The 19869-nt window shown below is 37.8% G+C and overlaps 1 protein-coding gene and 1 long non-coding RNA gene across 7 annotated transcripts in view; one reads left to right on the top strand and one right to left on the bottom strand.

The window, feature by feature from the left end:
* PCDH15 (protocadherin related 15) overlaps nt 1-11729 on the top strand; it is a 735694-nt gene extending 723965 nt beyond the window's left edge. For 2 of the 6 annotated variants that reach the window (XM_082423610.1, XM_082423609.1), the window contains 3 exons: nt 1258-1328; nt 2191-2299; nt 5687-11729. In XM_082423610.1, the coding sequence (XP_082279736.1) occupies nt 1258-1328; nt 2191-2299; nt 5687-6238 (732 nt within the window). In that variant the 3' untranslated portion in view covers nt 6239-11729. Of the gene's footprint in view, nt 1-1257; nt 1329-2190; nt 2300-3320; nt 5209-5686 lie in introns of those variants that run through there. The other 4 variants (XM_082423604.1, XM_082423603.1, XM_082423602.1 and 1 more) reach the window with 4 other exon arrangements.
* The window catches only part of LOC309642428, a 577545-nt gene that overhangs the window by 34922 nt on the left and 522754 nt on the right, over nt 1-19869 (bottom strand). The window lies entirely within an intron of this gene.

Genomic DNA, 19869 nt, shown 5'->3' with positions numbered 1-19869 from the left:
ATTGCTTTAAGGAGTAGTACCACCAACTAAATTCATGAAGTATAAAAATATGAGCCCAGTGTTGCCATCTTTTTATTTTTTGAGAGAAATCAAAACTCAGATCTTTAACAGCATTTTCTGATTAGCATTTGGGCAACTAATCACTTTTTTAAAATGATATTTGCCAAACAAAGCACAAGTGAAGGCTATTGTCCATTTCCATCATTCAGGCTGTGAATTTCCACACTTTTTAAATGATATATTAGTGTCCACAGAGGACTTTTCCTGACTCATACTATATCTGGATCAACAAAATTAGTTCTTATGAATAGTAGATGATCTTAGAAATAAGTATCCACTCATTTTCCTGTGTATACCTATACGTTTTCCTTCTTCCCTTTTCTTACTTCATTGCAAATTAATTTGGTTAAACCTTGGCAGTTCAACTTATTTAAATGTTAAAATAGAGTTAAAGAGGGAAATACAGTGAAATTGAATTTAATAGTTATTTAAAGCTAGTTCTATATGTATGTCTCAGGAAAAATATCTTTCCATAAGTGTAGAGTGACAAAAATCAATATTGTCTGGAATTTAAAACTGGAAACCTCGAAAGGGCCTATTGTCTGACAAATTTCTTTAAAAAAAAATTAAATTCAGAATTAGCAGTATGTTTTAAAGTGTAAATATCCTTGGGATATATCACACATTAGCACATTTTTTATTAATGTATAAATGATTATTTTCAGATCCTTTCATAAGAATAGCATTTGATGAATGGAAGAGCTCTAGATACTAGAAAATTGTTATCAGGATGATGAAACAGTGCTGAAGATAATGTTATAATTTTCTTCAAGGCTAAAGTGTATTAGTAATATGTTAAATAGATTGAAATATTAACTGTCTATTGATAGTTTTTAAAATTATCTAAGAACAAATGATATGCTTATCCATTATCTTTAACAGGTTTACCATTAGACAAAATTTACTTTCCCCCTCCTCAGTTCTAATAGCATAACTTAATTTTGTGTAAAAGAGTTAACAGCCAAATATATATATATATATATATATATATATATATATATATATATATATATATATTTGAATATGTTTAACTAACATTTGTAATTAAAGTTATTTTGACAGCAGTGTTTTTTTTTTTTGTTTTTTTTTTTGACAGCAGTGTTTTGAGTCATCGAATACTAGGTCTGGAAATCTGACATTGAGCTGAAATGTGATAAGAATTTATTTTCAAATGTGATTTCTCTTTTTGAATAATAGGAGTTATCCATGGAGTCTGGAATTGATCCTGGCCAGGAATATGGACAAGATTATTACAGTTATGAGCATGGGTACATCTTCAGATTTTTTATCCAGTATCTTAATATTTTTATGAATAATAAGGTGTTATTAAATGACTATTATTACTAGCATTTTTATGAGTGTCATTTCATCAGTTTCATTTTTGAAAATGAGTTATGTATCTAGTTTTAGCTTCAATCAAGTTTAACCATGTTTCTATATTGAATTCTGTTTTGATGTTTATATTGATATTGGCTACAACTTGAAAAATGCAATAAAATTATTCAAATTATTTAAATCAGAAATAGAAGTCAAACATATTTGCTCAATTCCTGAATTCACCATTTCTTTCATATGAGATATTTAACATTTTATCTAACCAATCAGCCTCAAGATTTGCCCAAGAGAAATGAAGAAGAAAACATACTTTAGAATCCGGTAATAAGCATTTCAAAAGTCAGTTCTACACACATAAGTTAACTGCTTTCTAAACATACAGTAGAGGAAAATAAAGACCATTACAGATCATATTTGAAGCAGATTTTTACTATAAACTTAGAGAATTTATGTTTTGAATAAGCTATCATACTTTCAGAAAGAATCAATTTGGCGCCCTAAATTCTTCAGTTAGTCAAGGAAAAATATTCCTTTCTCTTCACTCTAGTCTCTCCTAAAACTTAAATCTGAAATAACTGTTCTTCTTGTTATTCCAGGGTACCATTATGGCAAAAGTCATTGGTCATCAGGTTATAGTTCTTTCTCTATGATTTTGTAACTAGTTTACAAGGAGCCCAACAGGTGCTGTATAAATATCTGTTGATTGAATGATGAAGAAAAAGAAGAAAACAGAGATCAGTCATGGTTATACAGATCAAATGAAAAACTGCTTAAAGTTGTAAGTTTCTGTTACAGGTATGAAATGCCTCAATATGGAAGTCGCCGTCGTTTGTTACCACCAACTGGACAAGAGGAATATGGTGAGGTGGTTGGCGAAGCTGAGGAGGAATATGAGGAGGAAGAGGTAATTACTGTAATTTTTTTATGTAATGTTAATATTTCAAGAATAATATTTTTTAGCCCTATTTGAATAGCAGGCTACAAAACATTTCAAAAATCAGAAATCCTATTCACTTAGTAGTTGATTTCCATAGAACAATTTAATAACGCTAACCATTCCATTGCCTTGTCTATAGAAAGAAATTATTTTTATATAAGTTTTATTTATTTCTATAAAACATTAAACACTTGGAATAAAGCCACAATAAAATGTATATTTTATAAAATCCTAAATGTTATTCCATAAAGATAATATTATAATCAAATACGTTAAAAAGTATTTTGCAAAACAAAATGCTCCCACATTGTCTAGCAAACCTAAAAATAATGAAAAAGTACAATATCAATCTTTTAATTATAAGAGAAAAATAAAACCACCAGTATTCTTAATGGAATTACATCATTTAAGTTTAAATTACCATAATTCATCTATATCAAATTCTTATACTTTGCCTGAAATATTTATTTGGAATACTTATCCAAAAATTTTAAAGAAAAAAGTTTTGATGTCACTGTAGTTTTACCCTGTTCAAAATTTTAAAAATAGTCAGATTTTACATTAGCTATTCAGATAAGCTATCATAATTTCCTGATTGCTTAAAATTTTGTTAAAGCAAATACATAAAACTAAACTATTAATCAAAGTCTAGGGATGGGAGAGGGAAGAGGTAATGATTAATTTATTTCTTTCTCTTTTGATCTAAGGTGCAAAATAAGTTTTGAATAAGAAAAAATGAGAAAGCATTAAATTTTGGTATTATAAGGTATAAGCTAAAATAAAATAATTTACATTTCCTTGAACACCTTCTATCTATATGCAGTGGGGATAAACAGTAGGGAATTGTGTGATTGTTCTATGAAGCCAGTTTTATAACTTGCATGAAGCTGTCAGCCTGCAGATTCACTCTTGCTTAACTTGTGTGAGACACGGTCACATAATAACCATTCCCCAGCTGACACTTCAATTGCATTTTCATGATTTTCAGGAAAAGGCAAAGAAAGTTAAAAAACCAAAAGTTGAAATTAGAGAGCCTAGTGAGGAGGAAGAAGTAGTTGTCACTATTGAAAAGCCACCAGCAGCTGAGCCAACATATACGACGTGGAAGAGAGCCAGGATATTCCCCATGATTTTTAAGAAAGTTAGAGGACTAGCTGATAGAAGAGGCATCATTGACCTTGAGGATGAAGAGTGGCAGAGACGCCTTGAGGCAGAAGATAAAGATTATTTGAAACTAACACTGGACCAAGAGGAAGCTACAGAAAGCACAGTAGAGTCGGAGGAGGAATCCTCAAGCGACTATACTGAATACAGTGAAGAGGAATCCGAGTTCAGTGAGTCTGAGACGACAGAAGAGGAGTCTGAGACAGAGACACCCTCTGAGGAGGAAGAAAGTTCTACCCCTGAATCAGAAGAATCGGAATCCACGGAGTCAGAAGGAGAAAAGGCAAGGAAGAACATTTTTCTTGCAAGAAGAAGGCCCATTGCTGAAGAGGTCAAGAAAGTCAAAGATAGAAAAGAGGAGCTACCTGAAGAGCCAGAAGAACGGAACGTGGAAGAAGAGGAGGAACGCCCAGCAGAAGAACAGGAAAGTGAGCTGGCCCCTGGGGAAGAGCCCACAGACCTCGAATCTCAAGACATCACTGAGGAGGGCAGTGCAGAATCAGCTTCAGTGGAAGGAGGTGTGGAAAGTGAGGAGGAGTCAGAATCGGGTAGGAGTAGCAGTAGTAGTGAAAGTCAGTCTGGAGGTCCTTGGGGCTTTCAGGTGCCAGAGTATGACCCAAGCAAGCGAGCAAACCAAAAGAAGTCTCCAGGAGCAAGCTCAGAAGGTTACAACACAGCACTTTAAAAGAGATCACAGTAGGTGAAAGTTTTGCAGTGATGAGTGCTCTTGTGTGCAGTGCCTTCTGTGTGTTCTCTGAAATGACACTTGAAGGGGAGGAAATTGATCATGATTCTTATCTGACTTAAGATTTAGAAGCATGCCAGAGAAGTGAATATATATGCTATCCAAACAAACAGATTTGTATATCAGAATATATTAGGGTAAATCTGACTGATCTTTCCTGTATTAGTAATTCAGAAGACATGCAATCAGTTACTCAGTATTTAATATTTCATACTGTGATTTCTGTTAATGCAGTGTGGCATTATGTATTGCCAGTGATGCTCTGACTACTGGAATGGACTATATGAATATATATATATTATATATATATATACAGCGGTTTTGTATCATCTTAAATCCTTAGGACAAGCTGTAACAAATGAGATCTCTACAAGTCTACTTTTGCATATATGTACATTTCAAATGGCAGACATATTATCAAAAATATCATGAACATGTTCAGTTAGGTTTATAGCTGGCAGTTTCAAATATTAGAAGTTAAATTATATAAATTTTAAAAAATAAAAGTTATTACCATTTCCTTTCTGTTGTGGATAGGAATTAAAGTGGATTTAGAAAAAAAATTGAATTGTAACAGTTATAAATTTTTTTTCTGGGTAACATAATAATTTTGAAATATATATCTGGAAATCCAAAATCATGGCTTACTTAGTGCAACACGTTGGTACTTCACATATCCCAAAAATGACAATACTATTTTAAGAATAACCAAGTAGTTTTTCACCTCTGCACCTTGTCATTTCTAATGTGGATTGGTAAAAGAAAAATAAATTTGTGAAAATTTCCATTGTGTTCCAGTTGCTTACTAAAGGAAAATTTACAATCATTATTTTTCTGTTTTGTGTATTACAAAATAAATTGTGCAGGATGGGAAGATATTTTCTTTTAAGTTAACATATATTTAAATGGGATGATCCAGAAAACTAGGACGCTTCAAGTGAATAAATGCATCAAATTATACAAAAAGTTTGGCTAATAATGGAGGATTAATTAAGAATTACAATATTGTAGGTTTAAAAATACCTTTAAAATATTGGGAATGGAAGTATTAGCATGAACAGAATATACTAATAATGCTGGGCTTTCCTTTCAATTTAACTTTCCCGAAAAGTATAGCAACTGTCAAAGAATGGATCAGATTCTTAAATATAACCAATATACTTTTTTTTTCCCCACAGTATAGCAGTAATTTGATCTAAAATAATACAAGTACTTCCTGAAATGTCTACTTTCCAACCTAGCAACTTTTTTCAGAAGTTATTACGCTCTCAAACCAATGAAGAATTTGTGGAAAAGAAACTGATGTTAATAAAAAGGTTCTTCCCTCTACCTCTTGAGTTGTTACCTTTGATAGCTTTCTGTCAAAGGTTTTGAATTTTGCAGGCATTGTAATCTTTACCCTTTTAATTCCTTTAATAATGATTCATGCTTTTTTATTTTGACAGTGGGCAAGAAAAAGAATGATAAAGTTAGTTGTTGATCGAGAGTATGAAAGTAGCTCAGCTGGAGAAGACAGTGCTCCTGAATGTCAGAGAAACCGTCTTCACAATCCTAAAATCCACAGTAATATCAATGGCAATATATACATTGCACAGAATGGCTCTGTGGTGAGAACCCGCCGTGCCTGCCTCGCCGATAACTTAAAAGTTACTTCCCCTGTTCGATTGGGGAGGCACTTTAAGAAACTAGACAAGTTGGCAGTGACACATGAGGAGAATGTCCCCTTGAACACATTATCGAAGGGGCCATTTTCTACTGAGAAAATGAACACAAGACCAACTCTGGTTACATTTGCCCCTTGCCACGCGGGGACTGACAGTACGACAGTGAAGGCTTTGGGGAACAGGCTGAAAAGCACAGTTGAACAGGAGTCCATGGTTGACAGTAAGAACATCAAGGAGGTTCTGGACTTCAATAGTGACCACACGCAGTCAGATGACGAGGAGCTTTGGATGGGTCCCTGGAACAACCTCCATATACCAATGACAAAACTGTGACTGATTTTTTTTAAAGTTATTTTAATATTTACTTCAGTTTTTAATAAACTGCCCTTTTTATTGTCACCGAGAAACCAACGTATGGGATTTATATCATGCACACAAGCTAAAACATTGAACAACAGGCTTTAAAGTTTAAAAAGAGACAGATTTACACTCACATTTGTATCAACTAATTGTTCTTCCCAAATATCTTTTTGGGCAGACTCTCAATTCACTATATAACATCATTTAAACATTTAGCTGTTTTGTTGGGCCTTGAAATTTTTTTCATTTTAATAAAGAAGAAATAATTTACTAAATAATCATTTATATTTTGTTGATTAACATAGATTACTTTTCATCTCTAGCTTCACGGAACTTGTTTTGGTGCATGTAATTTTACTTTTCATAAAAAATGGGAAAAATTTATATTAGAGGATTTTACAGGTAACGGGTTTATACAGTTGCTGTCTATACCATCCTGATTTTTTAAATGAAAGATTGAATTACAAAGAGTGATAGTTAATGTGGGGATCTTCTGTAAATTATGTAGAATCATGGGCCTATTTTCCTTATTGTCCAATAGAAAGTTTTTCAGAGTTTTCGTATGTATATGTTGACCTATTAAACAACACTTGAAGTCATATCTCTTTTATAAATATCATTTACAATTTTCCCTGGTGTGCGCCCCACACTCTGTAAACACTCTAACCATACCAATCATAATAGGCAATTTAGTGTAGCCATTTGAAGTTAAATAATTATTTGGAGCATCAGAGCAAAAGCTTCCTGAGGCAAGAAAGGGTCAAATAGGCAGTAATGCATCTAGAACCACAATTTCAGTATGGAAAGTATAGTAAGATCAGAGAAGTCTCACATTAATGCCACCGAACATGAATATTTTATTAACTAACTCAGTATAAAGGAATTCGGCAGGGTCAAGAATTTATATAATATGTGAAATGCCAATAAAGGCTGTAAATTCATAGCTTCAAACATATTATAGTATTTCACTTTTCCCAGCTCCAGTTTATTCATAAAATATTTTAATGCACATAATGTTTATGTGCATAAAATGCAGACCAGAAAATGATCGCCTGGGTCCATTTTTTTAATCAAAGAACACAGTCTTGATTTTTCACCATTAAACAAAGCACAGTGTTTCACCATTAACAGAAATGAAAAAAAAATATATCCTTTCAGAAAAAATCCCCCAAACTTGCCTTGTGTGTTGCATTCTCTCCAGATATAAAAAGGATGAAGTAATATAATTTAAGAGAATTCAGAATTTTATTATGGCTTAGTATTTTATAGATGTAGCTCACTTCAAATTTTGCACAGTATTGACCAAGTTCAGATTTCAATAAAATTCTCTCATGCACGCTTATTATATGGTTGAAAGATTGAATAATGTGTTACTATTTCCCTCCTACATGGTTCATATTTTAAAACTTGTTTATTATAATGCTATTTCCTTATTTCCAAAGTGAACAAATTGTATGTAGCTTAACTTACATGAGTAGTATGTTTTAATTTCAAATTTTAAAAAGTATTTGAGATCTAATACAGTAACATCTCATTTATCTGACATTACTCGAAATTAATGCATGCTACACTCTTGCCATAAAAACTATCAGCATTAACTGGGAGCTTATTAGAAATATAGAGTCTTGCCCACACCCCCAGGTCTGCTAAACAAGAATCCATGTTCTCACAAGATCCCAAGGTGGTTTGTATGCATATTAACTTTTGAGAAGTAATTACCATTAATACCACTGAACTCCAGGGCTTACTCCTTGAAACACCAAAGCAATTGTTTTTAGTATAAAATATTTTGGATAGAAGTTATATTAAGCATATTGTGTTTTCCTACATGCTCAATCAGAAATCACTAAATATAAGTTAATAATTTCCTGATGTCCCAGGGTCATCTCAATTAGCATCCTGGTATTCTTTCTGCATATAGATTATGTTGGGTTTTTTTTTTTCTTTCTCCAATTTCAGGCTGTGATATTTAACTAATTTTGTCACTGTGCCTCTCTCTAAAATTCATCTTCCAGTTTACTTTGAATCTTCTGGTGAGAAAGTTTGTGTCTTTCTTTGTTTTGCTTGTTATTGAAAAATCATTAAAACCCAAGATAGGGATAAGGTATGTGGATTCAAGCAAAAGTCTTGTGATTCTAAGAAGCTTTTCAGGGTCACTATTGGGATCTGAGCACTGTTCTTGAAATCTGAAAGTTGGCAGAAGACTAATACCCTGATATATGAGATGTCGCTGTATTTTAATGTTCAGTTTTTACAAGGAAATATGCAAAATATTTCCAGCTACTTAGCAGACATATTTCAGCTATTTCAAGTTGACCAGTTCAGTAAAAACAATCATGAAGTTAATATGTCCCTAAGTTAGTGGACATACCTAAAGATAAGCAGTATTTACACAGAGTAGCCAAATCAAATATTTGCTCAGTATATTTTGAGGTAAAGTATACATTGCAGCAAAAGCATTACCAACTAACAGCATAAATCTGGACTGATTGAATAGTAACTTTGATAGGACTTTATTCTATAAAACTCTGACTCAGGATTAAAATTGTGGAATCCAGGGGAGATATTCAAGTGTGTTTAAGAATACTTCATGTAAATGATGTTTCTATGTAAATGTTTATAAAGAAAGTGGTGGTTATTTTTCCTAGATGGGTATAGCAAATTTTTGTGGTGGTTCTTAATCAGCACCAGCTTTCAATCAGTCAGAAGAAACAGCAGATCTTGGCTGGTTAAGATGAGAACAGACTGATATGACTATAATATCGCTAAACCTGTTGATTTCAAGAGAAGGCCTTGTTGGCATGAAGGGCAAGGCAAGGAAAATGAAAAATAGATTCAAGGTGACATAGGGCATTTGTGACTCAAAGATCATGAAATCACAGAGGCTAATCTCTCTCTCTTAACTTCTCTTTTTCATTAGGTACAAACTGTGAGAGTTGTCATAGAATGATAACTGTAGGCTGGCCAGAAGCATCTTTTTAAATACAGAAAAAAAAAGTTTGCCTTGAATTTTGTATGTGATATGGCATTCATGTTATTAAACCACGTTGTTAACAGGAATGCTAAAACATGTTATTTATGCTAAGTGGTTCTTCCAAATGGGATATGGTAGCTACTATTAAAATATTGTTAATTATATTTATGTATCATAGAGCCAGAAAATATTGAATATTGATCCTTGAGGGAAGACATTTTCTTTCTTTTACTTCATGAGCCTTACTTTTTCTCTTGCTCTGCTTCACTTTCTGCACTTTCTGCCATGAGTGGGGCTTATATACCACTTAAATTAATTAGTAAAATAGGCAGAAAGTTCTAATAATCCATTCTCAGGGCAGATGCCCACTGGTGCCTGCAAATAACATAGCGATAAGGCTGAGAGATAGGTTCAAAATTATATTGAGGACCTCTACTTTTTATTGATAATTTCCTCTACTCAAATGATAACATGGATTCTTTTGCTCTATTTTTTTCCTCTCTTGTTTTTGCATTTGTTGACTTTGATCTTTGTAATAACAATCTTTACTTTTTAGATTGGTGTTTTTTCATTGCAATCTACTTTATATTTATGATAAGTTAAGCACATATATGGAAGGCTTGAACATTGTCTATAGTTTGGAAAATTATCAATACATTCACTGCTCTCCCAATTTCTTTTATCCAAACACTTTTTTTAAACAAATATTATGTTACTGTATGTAAAATATGAATTAAAAATTTAAGTTAAAAATGCATTGTTACTCACTACACAATGTTTCAAAAATAAATTTCCATTTGAAAAAAAATGGCCTCTCTTTCTGTCAGGTGGGGATAAACACCAGTAACGATTTTCCTATTTACATGTTTAGTATTTCAGTTTGATAACACAAAGAAAATCCTGCTCTGCAAACTCTTATCTTTGAACAATCTGGAGAAAGGATGTGTATTTTAAAACTATCATCCTTTCTGATACATTTCATTCATGTATACGTGTTACCAAGTTCTAAGAAGAGTGGGACACTGTGTTTTCTAACATTCCACCTATCCACTTAACTTTTAAAAGAATTTTTATAATCCCATAAACACTAAGATGTTAATATATAATCCATCAGCATGTCCATAGAAATGCTAAATGACAGCGTAAATATATCAAGAAGTATAGTCAATATGAAGTTACATTATGCCTTTTTACATGATTGAGTTGGATGTTTCAGGTTCATAATTTGTGTATTTATATCTTTTTCTATTATTCATCCATCTATCTAGCTATGCTCATGTTTCCCTGGATACATGCAGCTTACCTTAACTTTATAATGCAGTTGATGATATAATAACTTCAATCATCTTTTATCTCAAACAATCAGTATAGGGAAGAATAAGTTTTCTAAAACAACTGTCTTGAATACAGAGTAAATTCTTGGCCTTTTGCCCCTTTGCTCTTCATATCATAGAATAGAATTTTATTTATCTTTGTATTTCTGGTGCTCACACCAGAAAAATATTGCATTTAATAGAATGAGTTAATTCTAGCCCTGTCACTGCATGACCTTGGGTGGGTCATTTGACAATTCACCCCATTGGGAAATGACAATAATAACGTCCACCTCAAGAGATAAAATCAGAGATTTGATCTGAACATATTTTTCCATCTCTATAATGGTATATAGAGATGGAAAGAGAATAAAAATTAGAAAGTGTTCTTCATATTCTTCACAAATATGGCCAGATTATAATATTTTACTTGCTAAATACCAGTGTAACTTTTACTGACCTATGCCAAGTAGTTGATATTCTAAGTTATAAGAAAATACATCTTTCCCCCAGGTAATGAAAATGGTTTGTATTTTTAAAGAGAAATAAACTTATAGGATGTTTCCCCTATGACTTGGGCTTCTGTATGGTAAAAAAAGTAATAAAGTAAAATAAATAAATAAATAAGCACTGTTAAAGAACATCATGCAATGCCTGAGCTCCAGGAGGACTGTCGAGAGGTTTCATGGGTATGCATGTGAGGGACTCCTGAGCAGTCTCATCTAAAATATGTCCCATTTTAATCTAAATACTTACCCTAAGTACACCTTTTGTGTAGGGTAATCACTGAATTAGCAATGGCTCTTCTGAATTTGTTGTGAAAGAGACAAGATGTTTATCAAACTCTAGCTAAGTTTAGGGGCTTCCCTGGTGGCGCAGTGGTTGAGAATCTGCCTGCCAATGCAGGGGACACGGGATCGAGCCCTGGTCTGGGAAGATCCCACATGCCGCTGAACAACTGGGCCTGTGAGCCACAACTACTGAGCCTGCGTGCCTGGAGCCTGTGCTCCGCAACGGGAGAAGCCATGACAGTGAGAGGCCCGTGCACCGCGATGAAGAGTGGCCCCCACTTGCCACAACTAGAGAAAGCCCTTGCACAGAAACGAAGACCCAACACAGCCAAAAATAAAAAATAATAAATAAATAAATAATTTTTTTAAAAAGGAATTCCTTTTAAAAAAAATCTAGGGCTTCCCTGGTGGCGCAGTGGTTGAGAATCTGCCTGCCAATGCAGGGAACACGGGTTCGAGCCCTGGTCTGGGAAGATCCCACATGCCGCGGAGCAGCTAGACCCGTGAGCCACAACTACTGAGCCTGCGCGTCTGGAGCCTGTGCTCCGCAACAAGAGAGGCTGTGATAGTGAGAGGCCCGCGCACCGCGATGAAGAGTGGTCCCCACTCGCCGCAACTAGAGAAAGCCCTTGCACAGAAACGAAGACCCAACACAGCCAAAAATAATAAATAAATTAATTTTAAAAAAAAATCTAGCTAAGTTTAGCTTAGAAAATTTAAGCTTTTTTCTTAATCTCAACAGCATGATTTACATAAATGAGTGTACTGACAAAAGATGGTTTGGAAATGTAGTATCTGTGACTCAGTGTCCTTACCCCCTTTACTATCTATTCCCCAGCAGATTTCTTTACTTTTGTCATTTCCTACAAAGGACACTGAATTTTCTAACTCTATAAAAATATTGATCATAGTACAATGAGGAGAGAAAACAAAATTTTAGTCAGCTTGAATACATATATATATATAAATAGTATAAGCCAACATTCACATCTTTAAATTGATACTTTAGTTACACAGACATATTTAATTCATATAATAAAGTCATATCAAAATATTGCTTTTATAGATTCTGATTTGCCATATAATTTTATTTATACTATTGAATTCATCATTAATATCAATCACTAAGGTTTTTCCAGAGGTACAGGTACTATTCATGTAATAAGACATTTTGGGGCGGGGGGGAGGTAGGAGGAGACTAGAGATGTATATTCCTGATGCAACAAATGTATGCCTTTTAAAAGGAAGGCAAGTATACTGTATGCCTTTTAAAACTAAGCTTTAAAGGTTTACTTACATTAACATGTATAATTGAGATAGCATTACCATAACTTGCTTGATAAGCAATAAGTATAGGCTTGAAATAAGTGTCTAAATAGCATTATTAGGTTTATATCAGGCTCTTTCTACTGAGAGACAAATTCACCCAAAGACCTTAGGGCTGAAATAATTTGGGCCCTAAGCTACCAACATGTCATTATGTAGTCATTTCCCAATGTTTGTGTATAGGGCGGGGCTTGACAAATAAATTTTGGTTGTAGTCATTCCTTTGTTACTATATTACACTGGTCACATCCCAAACTTTCTAGTTCAGTTTCCATAACTACAAAATGAGTTTGGATATAGGATTCCTAGGGCCATTTTGAGTAGAAGCTGAAATAATGGGCACAATATTACCTCGAAACAAGCAAGCCGTATAAATACAACTATGCTTTACAGAACCAGCTGCTGTGCCCATCTCCTGCCTGTGTTATTTATTTATATCCCATTTCAGAACAAAAGGTCTCATGGTGATTTACAAAAATGCATAGACTACAAGAGGTGAAATAAGGTTGAAAGAATGAGACAAAGGGAAATAAAGATAAGTGAAGAATAAATATAGTGCTTAGATTAGCACTCATTATGTGTGCCACGGTTCTATACATTAGTTATTTAAGCCACAAATTTAGTCCTAATCTCCACCAGCTGTCAGATCAAAAAGGAAAGTACAATTAGTTACAAGATTCATAGTGTGCATAAAGTTAGAAAACAATTATTGAAGAGAAGTCAGCTTTGCTTGTTATCAAGACAGGAGAGAAATTTTTCCTAAGGGACCTTATAAAAAGTATACTATATGATATATTGCCTTAGATGTAGTCATGCAAATTTTATTTCTTTGCTTCTCAATTTTCTCTTGCAAAGCTTGCAAACACCAGCCTTCCTTCTAGATCTTAAAGTGTTTAAGTCACTGACTCTGTCACCCTGCTACCAATGTTTCCTACGATGACAGCTGGAAGGGTAGATTGCCAGAATACTTTCTACTTTCACTAGCATTCTTTCTTGACAACAGATTTATATTAATCCCACTTTAATTAAGTCATTAACCAAAAGCCTGGTTGTAAAGCTCTATAGCTGTGCTGTTCACTGATGATGGCATATATAAACGCTGACCTATTTCTTTATTTCTTCAGAATATAGATTTTCCCCCTTGAAGTTTAAGCCTGAATTTAGGGAATATTGTTTTAGACCAATGAAACCAGCTCTTATAAGGTAGGTAAAAATATGAAGACTATGCTATCACCTTAATTGCTTGAGTAATTTAGCCTAATTATGTCCAGTATATTAGCATTTCATACTCATATATTTGGACAAGGATGGGTGTAGTTAGTGGTATTTTCAGTGATGTCCTGGTAAACCAGCTCTCTAGAAAAAGCAAACAAAAATAAAGCAAATCAAAATGATTTGTTGTGTTTTCAGATTTCTGTGATATAAGAACTCCTACGACAGCCATATCCAGCTAAATTACCAGCTTGGCAAATTCTTGAAATTTTAACAAGCAAGTATGGACTTGTTTTACATGTTTTGTACTACAGCAATTATTAAGAGCACCTACTTTCACTTTTAAAAAGGCAGCAGAGGGGCTTCCCTGGTGGCGCAGTGGTTGAGGGTCTGCCTGCCAATGCAGGGGACACGGGTTCGGGCCCTGGTCTGGGAGGAACCCACATGCCGCGGAGCGGCTGGGCCCGTGGGCCACAACTGCTGAGCCTGCGCGTCTGGAGCCTGTGCTCCGCAACAAGAGAGGCCGCGATGATGAGAGGCCCGCGCACCGCGATGAGGAGTGGCCCCCACTTGCCGCAACTGGAGAAGGCCCTCGCACAGAAACGAAGACCCAACGCAGCCATAAATAAATAAATAAATAAATAAATCCAAAGTTTAAAAAAAAAAAAAAAAAAAAAGGCAGCAGAAACTTTCCCTGGAAGTCAAGAAAGGCTTTACAGAAGAACCTGCCAGAAAGATAATAGAAAATGATCAAAACAAGTCTTTGTATACAATGGGGGAAGAGAAGAGAAACAGAAGGACCAGCACCTTCTCTCTAAACAGGAGAGAAGATCTTTCTACCTCCCTCACCTTATCCTGGTCCACATACCTCAGTAAGTCAGTATGGTCACTGAACATGGCTGTCCTCCCAAAAAGAATCATCTTGGCTGCTTTCTGAGTGATGAACAGAACAAAAGAGGTTGGGCGGGGTGGAGGTGGGGGGAGGCTACAGAAATCTATTTTAAATTTGGGGATTTTCTCTTCATCTGGAAGAGGGAAAAAACTGTCCTTTAATGAAATACTTAGCATGACTAATTGTACACAGTTACTGCTAGCTGCCTGTCCAGTGTCCATCCCTCCTTTCTTCTTTACTAACAGAGGCCTGCTTTGGGAGGGGGTATACATGTGCCCTTCTAAAATTCTCACCTTCTCAGTTACAGGTGGTCCTGTGACCCAGGTGTGGCCAAAGAAATGTAAGTGAAAGTGAGATAGGCTGGGACCTGGGACCGTTTACTCCAGCAACAAAATACAAAGAAACTGTAAGGGACTAAAAATAACTGCATGTGTGTGCATGCGGGCAGTTATGAAAAATAAGTTACAAAAAGGCCACCAACTACCATTTCTGAGGTGCTGAGAGCAAAAGCAGGGTCCAGTGCATGATCCCTGCACACGGCACCACCAAGGGGGTATGCAGACCACCTAAGCCGCCCCCCTGGCCCAACCCACCGATGCACCTCCACACTCACCCCATTTAGAGAACCAATTCTCACCCCCTCATCAAGCAAGCAAGGGAACTTGTTACTTGCTTTCACTCCCTTGTGCTGCAGCACAAGTCCCAAGAAAGGCTTGCCTGAATTCCTCGTCAGGCCTCTTATCAATTTCTATTGATTAAAGAGTCCAAGGACCCAAATCAGTAACAAAACGTTCTGGGGCAAAGAACCCTTTCTAAATAAAAAGTGAAAGCTTTGCTGGAAGAAAGACTGCCTTTTTCCTTTGCCTCTCCCTCCTTCCTCCTCTTCTTGCCTGGAAAGGAGATGTGATAGTGGAGATGCAGCAACTGTCTTGTGACTATGTGGTGTGGAGATGTTGTTAACTAGTGTGAGGGAGCCAGAGAGATATGGAAGGCTAGGAGAGAGAGGAGAGATGTGAAATTGTGGTGGGTGGGAGAGCAAGCTAGTCAAGAAAGTCAGCCATGACCCCACTCTCAAGGAATCAAGGCAGGAAGTGCTAGGAGAGGAGCACACAGCACTATGGGAACATAGAAGAAAGGAAGACGAGGAAGGGAAGGGAGAGGGCAGTCCAGTGAAGTAAATGGCCTTGCCAAGCGTTTTCTAATACCATCCATCACCTGGAGCAGGAACAGTGCCAGCAGTGATACTCACAGTGCAATGAGCTATACACTTGTGTTTCTCCCAATCTATTTAAGCGGTGTCAAAAAATAAAAATGAAACCTAAATCAGCATTAAATTTTTAAATTAAATGGTATTAATAAATAGTTCACTCTTGCTTTGGCCAGTTGGCTGACTTTCCTATAGAATAGGGAGGTCAAGAAGATAAGTAAACTCCTAGGCGGGGCTTTTTGGCATTCAGAGGTGAATCTGGAAGGAGAATCTAATGACTGAATGGGGGCATGTGCTTACAGACTGGCTAGTCCCCAGGGGCCATCTGATGGAACAATGGGACCGAGAGCAGGACATCAGGCAGCAGAACCACAGATTCCTCGAATGGGCAGGAAAGTGTTGGGAAAGCATGATTTTTTTCCCATACTCTCACAGCTTCTTAGAGGCCATCCACTGAGTGCCAGCCTTGTGCAGTAGAGTCTCTCACTGCATGCATTTCCCTCTTCCAAGAGACTCGTGTGGCAGGATGCATAGACTCATCTCTCTTTTGTAGATGCTGCCCCTGCACCCAGGACAGTTAGGGGACCTTCGGAGGACATACAAAAAGGAAGAGGACCAGGACCAGGAGCCCACATTTCCTAGGTGTCCACCACGGCCGGAGGTCTACAGTGCTGCACACATTCATGGGTTCAAGGATGGGATCTCATTTAATCCTCACAGACCCCTGCAAAGTAAGGATTATACCCCCATTTTACAGATAAAGTAACTGAGGCTAAGAGAAATAGAGTAATTAGCCAAAGTTGCTTGGCTGGAAAGCTACGGTGCTGGGATGTAATCCCAGGTCAATGCTTGGGGTCACAGCTCTGCCCCCAGGTCCAGTTGCTGGCACCTGTGAGTTTCTTTAGGAGAGTAGGTATGTAAGCATTTGTCATTTATAATACAGAAGAGCTGAAGAGTGCGGTGAGCTAGACAGCTTCAGTTTGATTCCCAATTCCACTACTCACTGGCTGTGTGACCCGGGGCAAGTTTCCTAACCTCTCAGTGCTTCAGTTTCCGCATTGGTAAAATGCGGATAATGAGAGTAGCATCTAACACTTAATTAGACCATATAAAGCCCCTAGAACAGTGGCTGGCACATGAGAAGCCCTGAGTAAATATCGGCTATTGCTATTTTATTGTTTTTATTGTTGTTGTTGATAATGATGATGCCAAAGTGAGTGGAGGAGCCCGTGAAGCTGCGTGGCGGAGGCAGTCATGGGGGAAAGCATCCTGAACTCTGCCAACCCTGGAAGCCCCAGAAGTCCACCTCAGCGGTGGCAGGTGTAAAGGGTGGAGAACTGTGCTTCTACCCACCACCCCAGGCCCAGGCACAGCTTCCCCAGCAAGAAGTGGTTTTGGTTTTGTCTGATGTTTGTTCTGAGTATTCAGACCCAGGTCCTCTTGAGCTCCTGTCCCCACAGAGTCTCCCACCCAGCTCCCCGGGGGAAGTGAACATGCCCATGGTCATGTCCTGGGAAAGTCCCTGCTGAGGCCTTGGCTTCCCTCAGGGGAGACCAGAAGAGTGGGACTGGACTCCCGCCAGGCACCTGTAAAAAGGTCAGCCGTCTCTGCTGGGGGACACTTGTGAGTCTGTGGCCCAGCCAGTGTGAGGACACTTGCCTCTCATCCGTGAGCTGTGGGTCCGTGTCTGCCCCTGGGAAGGCCCAGCCACCAGGGAAAAAGGCTGGGGGGTGGGCGCACCTCTGTACTGCTTATCTGCTCTCTGTGACCCTCACATTGTTTCCCTGGGGAGTGCCATACCTCAGGGCCAGGCCACCCTAGCACACTCTCAGGGTACCTTTGGGCCTGGCCAAAATCACCCAGGCCCACATATCCTGAGAGGGAACGCAAAAGCACTGGGTAAGCAAGGATGCTGGATCCTCATTGGCAATCCCCTCAGAGCTTCACTCCCCTCTTAAAGTGCAAGTTCTGAGCGGGAGGGGATGGATTCTATACAGTTAGAGCCCGTCACCCTTTGCCATGTCCCCAGATGGGAGCCCTGCACAGCAGGCGGTTAAACTGGTCAGAAACAGTCCCCAGTAGCCTAATGAGTCCAAATAACCATAAAGCCTTCCTGTCTGTTGCAGCCTGTCTCCACAAAAATAAAGCTGCTGATTAGAACCTTCCAGAAACACCAAGGCCAGAGCCATCCAAAAGCTCATCCTGGTGAGCTTTTCCTGCCCCACTCTATCTTTTAAAAATTGCAAGAAATTTATCTTGGGTTTTGAAAATTAGCACAGCATCTTTGATAAGAAATTTGCCGCTATCTTTAAAAAGCCATAAAAATATCCATTCCCATTTACCCAGAAATCTCATTTCTGAGATTGTAGCTTAAGGAAATCACCGAAAGTCAGGGGGAAAAAACAGTAATAGTTAAAGCTACCGACTGCAGATTGGACTAAAACATCTAAGTTGACTCTGGAAATGGCCTCCTGTCTGTCCAACACCAGGAGGATGGCTATATTTGTGCGTGGCTGTCAACTCCATGGCATCCTGTATGGATGTTAAAAATTATGTCTGTTTCACAAGGAAAAACCTATAAGTGACAAAGGAACACAAAATGGCACGTGCACCAACTGACATGAAATGTGCCTGCACATGGCCCAGAAGGAGGTGTGTGTAGGGATGTTGGGATTGCAGAGGACCCTCCCTCCCTCCTTCCTCTCTTTCTTTTTTTCTTTCACTCTCTCTCCCTTCCTTTAACTGAGGCCATTGGGTTTACTCTCTGTCCTCAAGAGGCAGGGACAAGAGCCCTTAGGAAAGAGAAGGAAGTGCCCTCAAACTGCTTCCCAGCTTTCCCCATTGCATCCAAATCCTTGCTCTTCTTCTCAGCCCCTGTCGAATCCAAACAGCAATGAAATAGCATAATCATCACCGTTGCGTTGTCATCAAAGCCAGAGTCATGCATGCTAAACCTCAGAAGCCCCTGCCTTGAGACTCCAGCTCCAGAGAGGCCCGCCTAGGAAGGTGCCATAAAACAATCACGTCACTGATGTGTCCTGGAGCCCTTGTCCTGAGCACAAGTCAGACGCAAGTCATACTGGCTAGTCTCGGTACGAGGAAGCACGTTAGATGGAAAAATAAAATTCCAAGGCCAAAGGAGGCACTGATGATGGTATGTAAGGGAGTTATCAGAGCCCAAGGGGGTTTAGGGGATCATCAGAGGCCAGGCTGTTCCTGGTAGGATTGGGAGAGGGCAGGCATCTCCCTGGCTCACTCTGGCCTTGGGAGGCCAGACTTGTACAGACAAATCCTCAGAAGGAGCATACTGGGTTAGAACCTGGGCACTAGGTTACCCAAACATCTGAACCACTGTCTGTTCCCGCGTAAAGTGGGGATTGAGACCTCGGCCTAGGAAGCCTTCACAAGCAGTAAACAAAAAGGCACCAACCGGAAGGGAAACATTAATTCATTAGGCCACATTGCATTATGAATTGTTATCAAGTCATCATGAAGAGAGTAAACACAAGTCACACACACTGACAGTATTCACAATAATTATAACCAACAAAGTTAGTATTCAAAGTGTGAAAGAATTCCTCTGATCTGCCATGGAAAAGATAAGCAGTCCAATGGAAAAATGAGCGAAAGACACACAGAGGCATTTTTCAAACAAAGAAGCTCACATTACAAAGAAAGGAAAAGTTGTTTAACCTCCAATGTACAAGAAAGTCACGATAAGAATGTGGAGCAATGGGAATCCTCTGCTGTGGGAATGTGATTAGGCCCAGCCGCTCTCAGAGACAGTCTGGCCACAGCCAATGAGGGATCTGGCAGCACCTAATGAGGGGATACGTAGCTGCCCTATGATGGAGCACGTCCACCATTAGATGCGAGTTGTAGAGGAAAC

Source organism: Balaenoptera physalus, assembly GCF_965194825.1.
Source record: "Balaenoptera physalus genome assembly, chromosome: 14".
Lineage (NCBI taxonomy): Eukaryota > Metazoa > Chordata > Mammalia > Artiodactyla > Balaenopteridae > Balaenoptera > Balaenoptera physalus.
The sequence above is the reverse complement of the archived record's forward strand: the minus strand, read 5'-3'. Positions and strand labels throughout refer to the sequence as shown.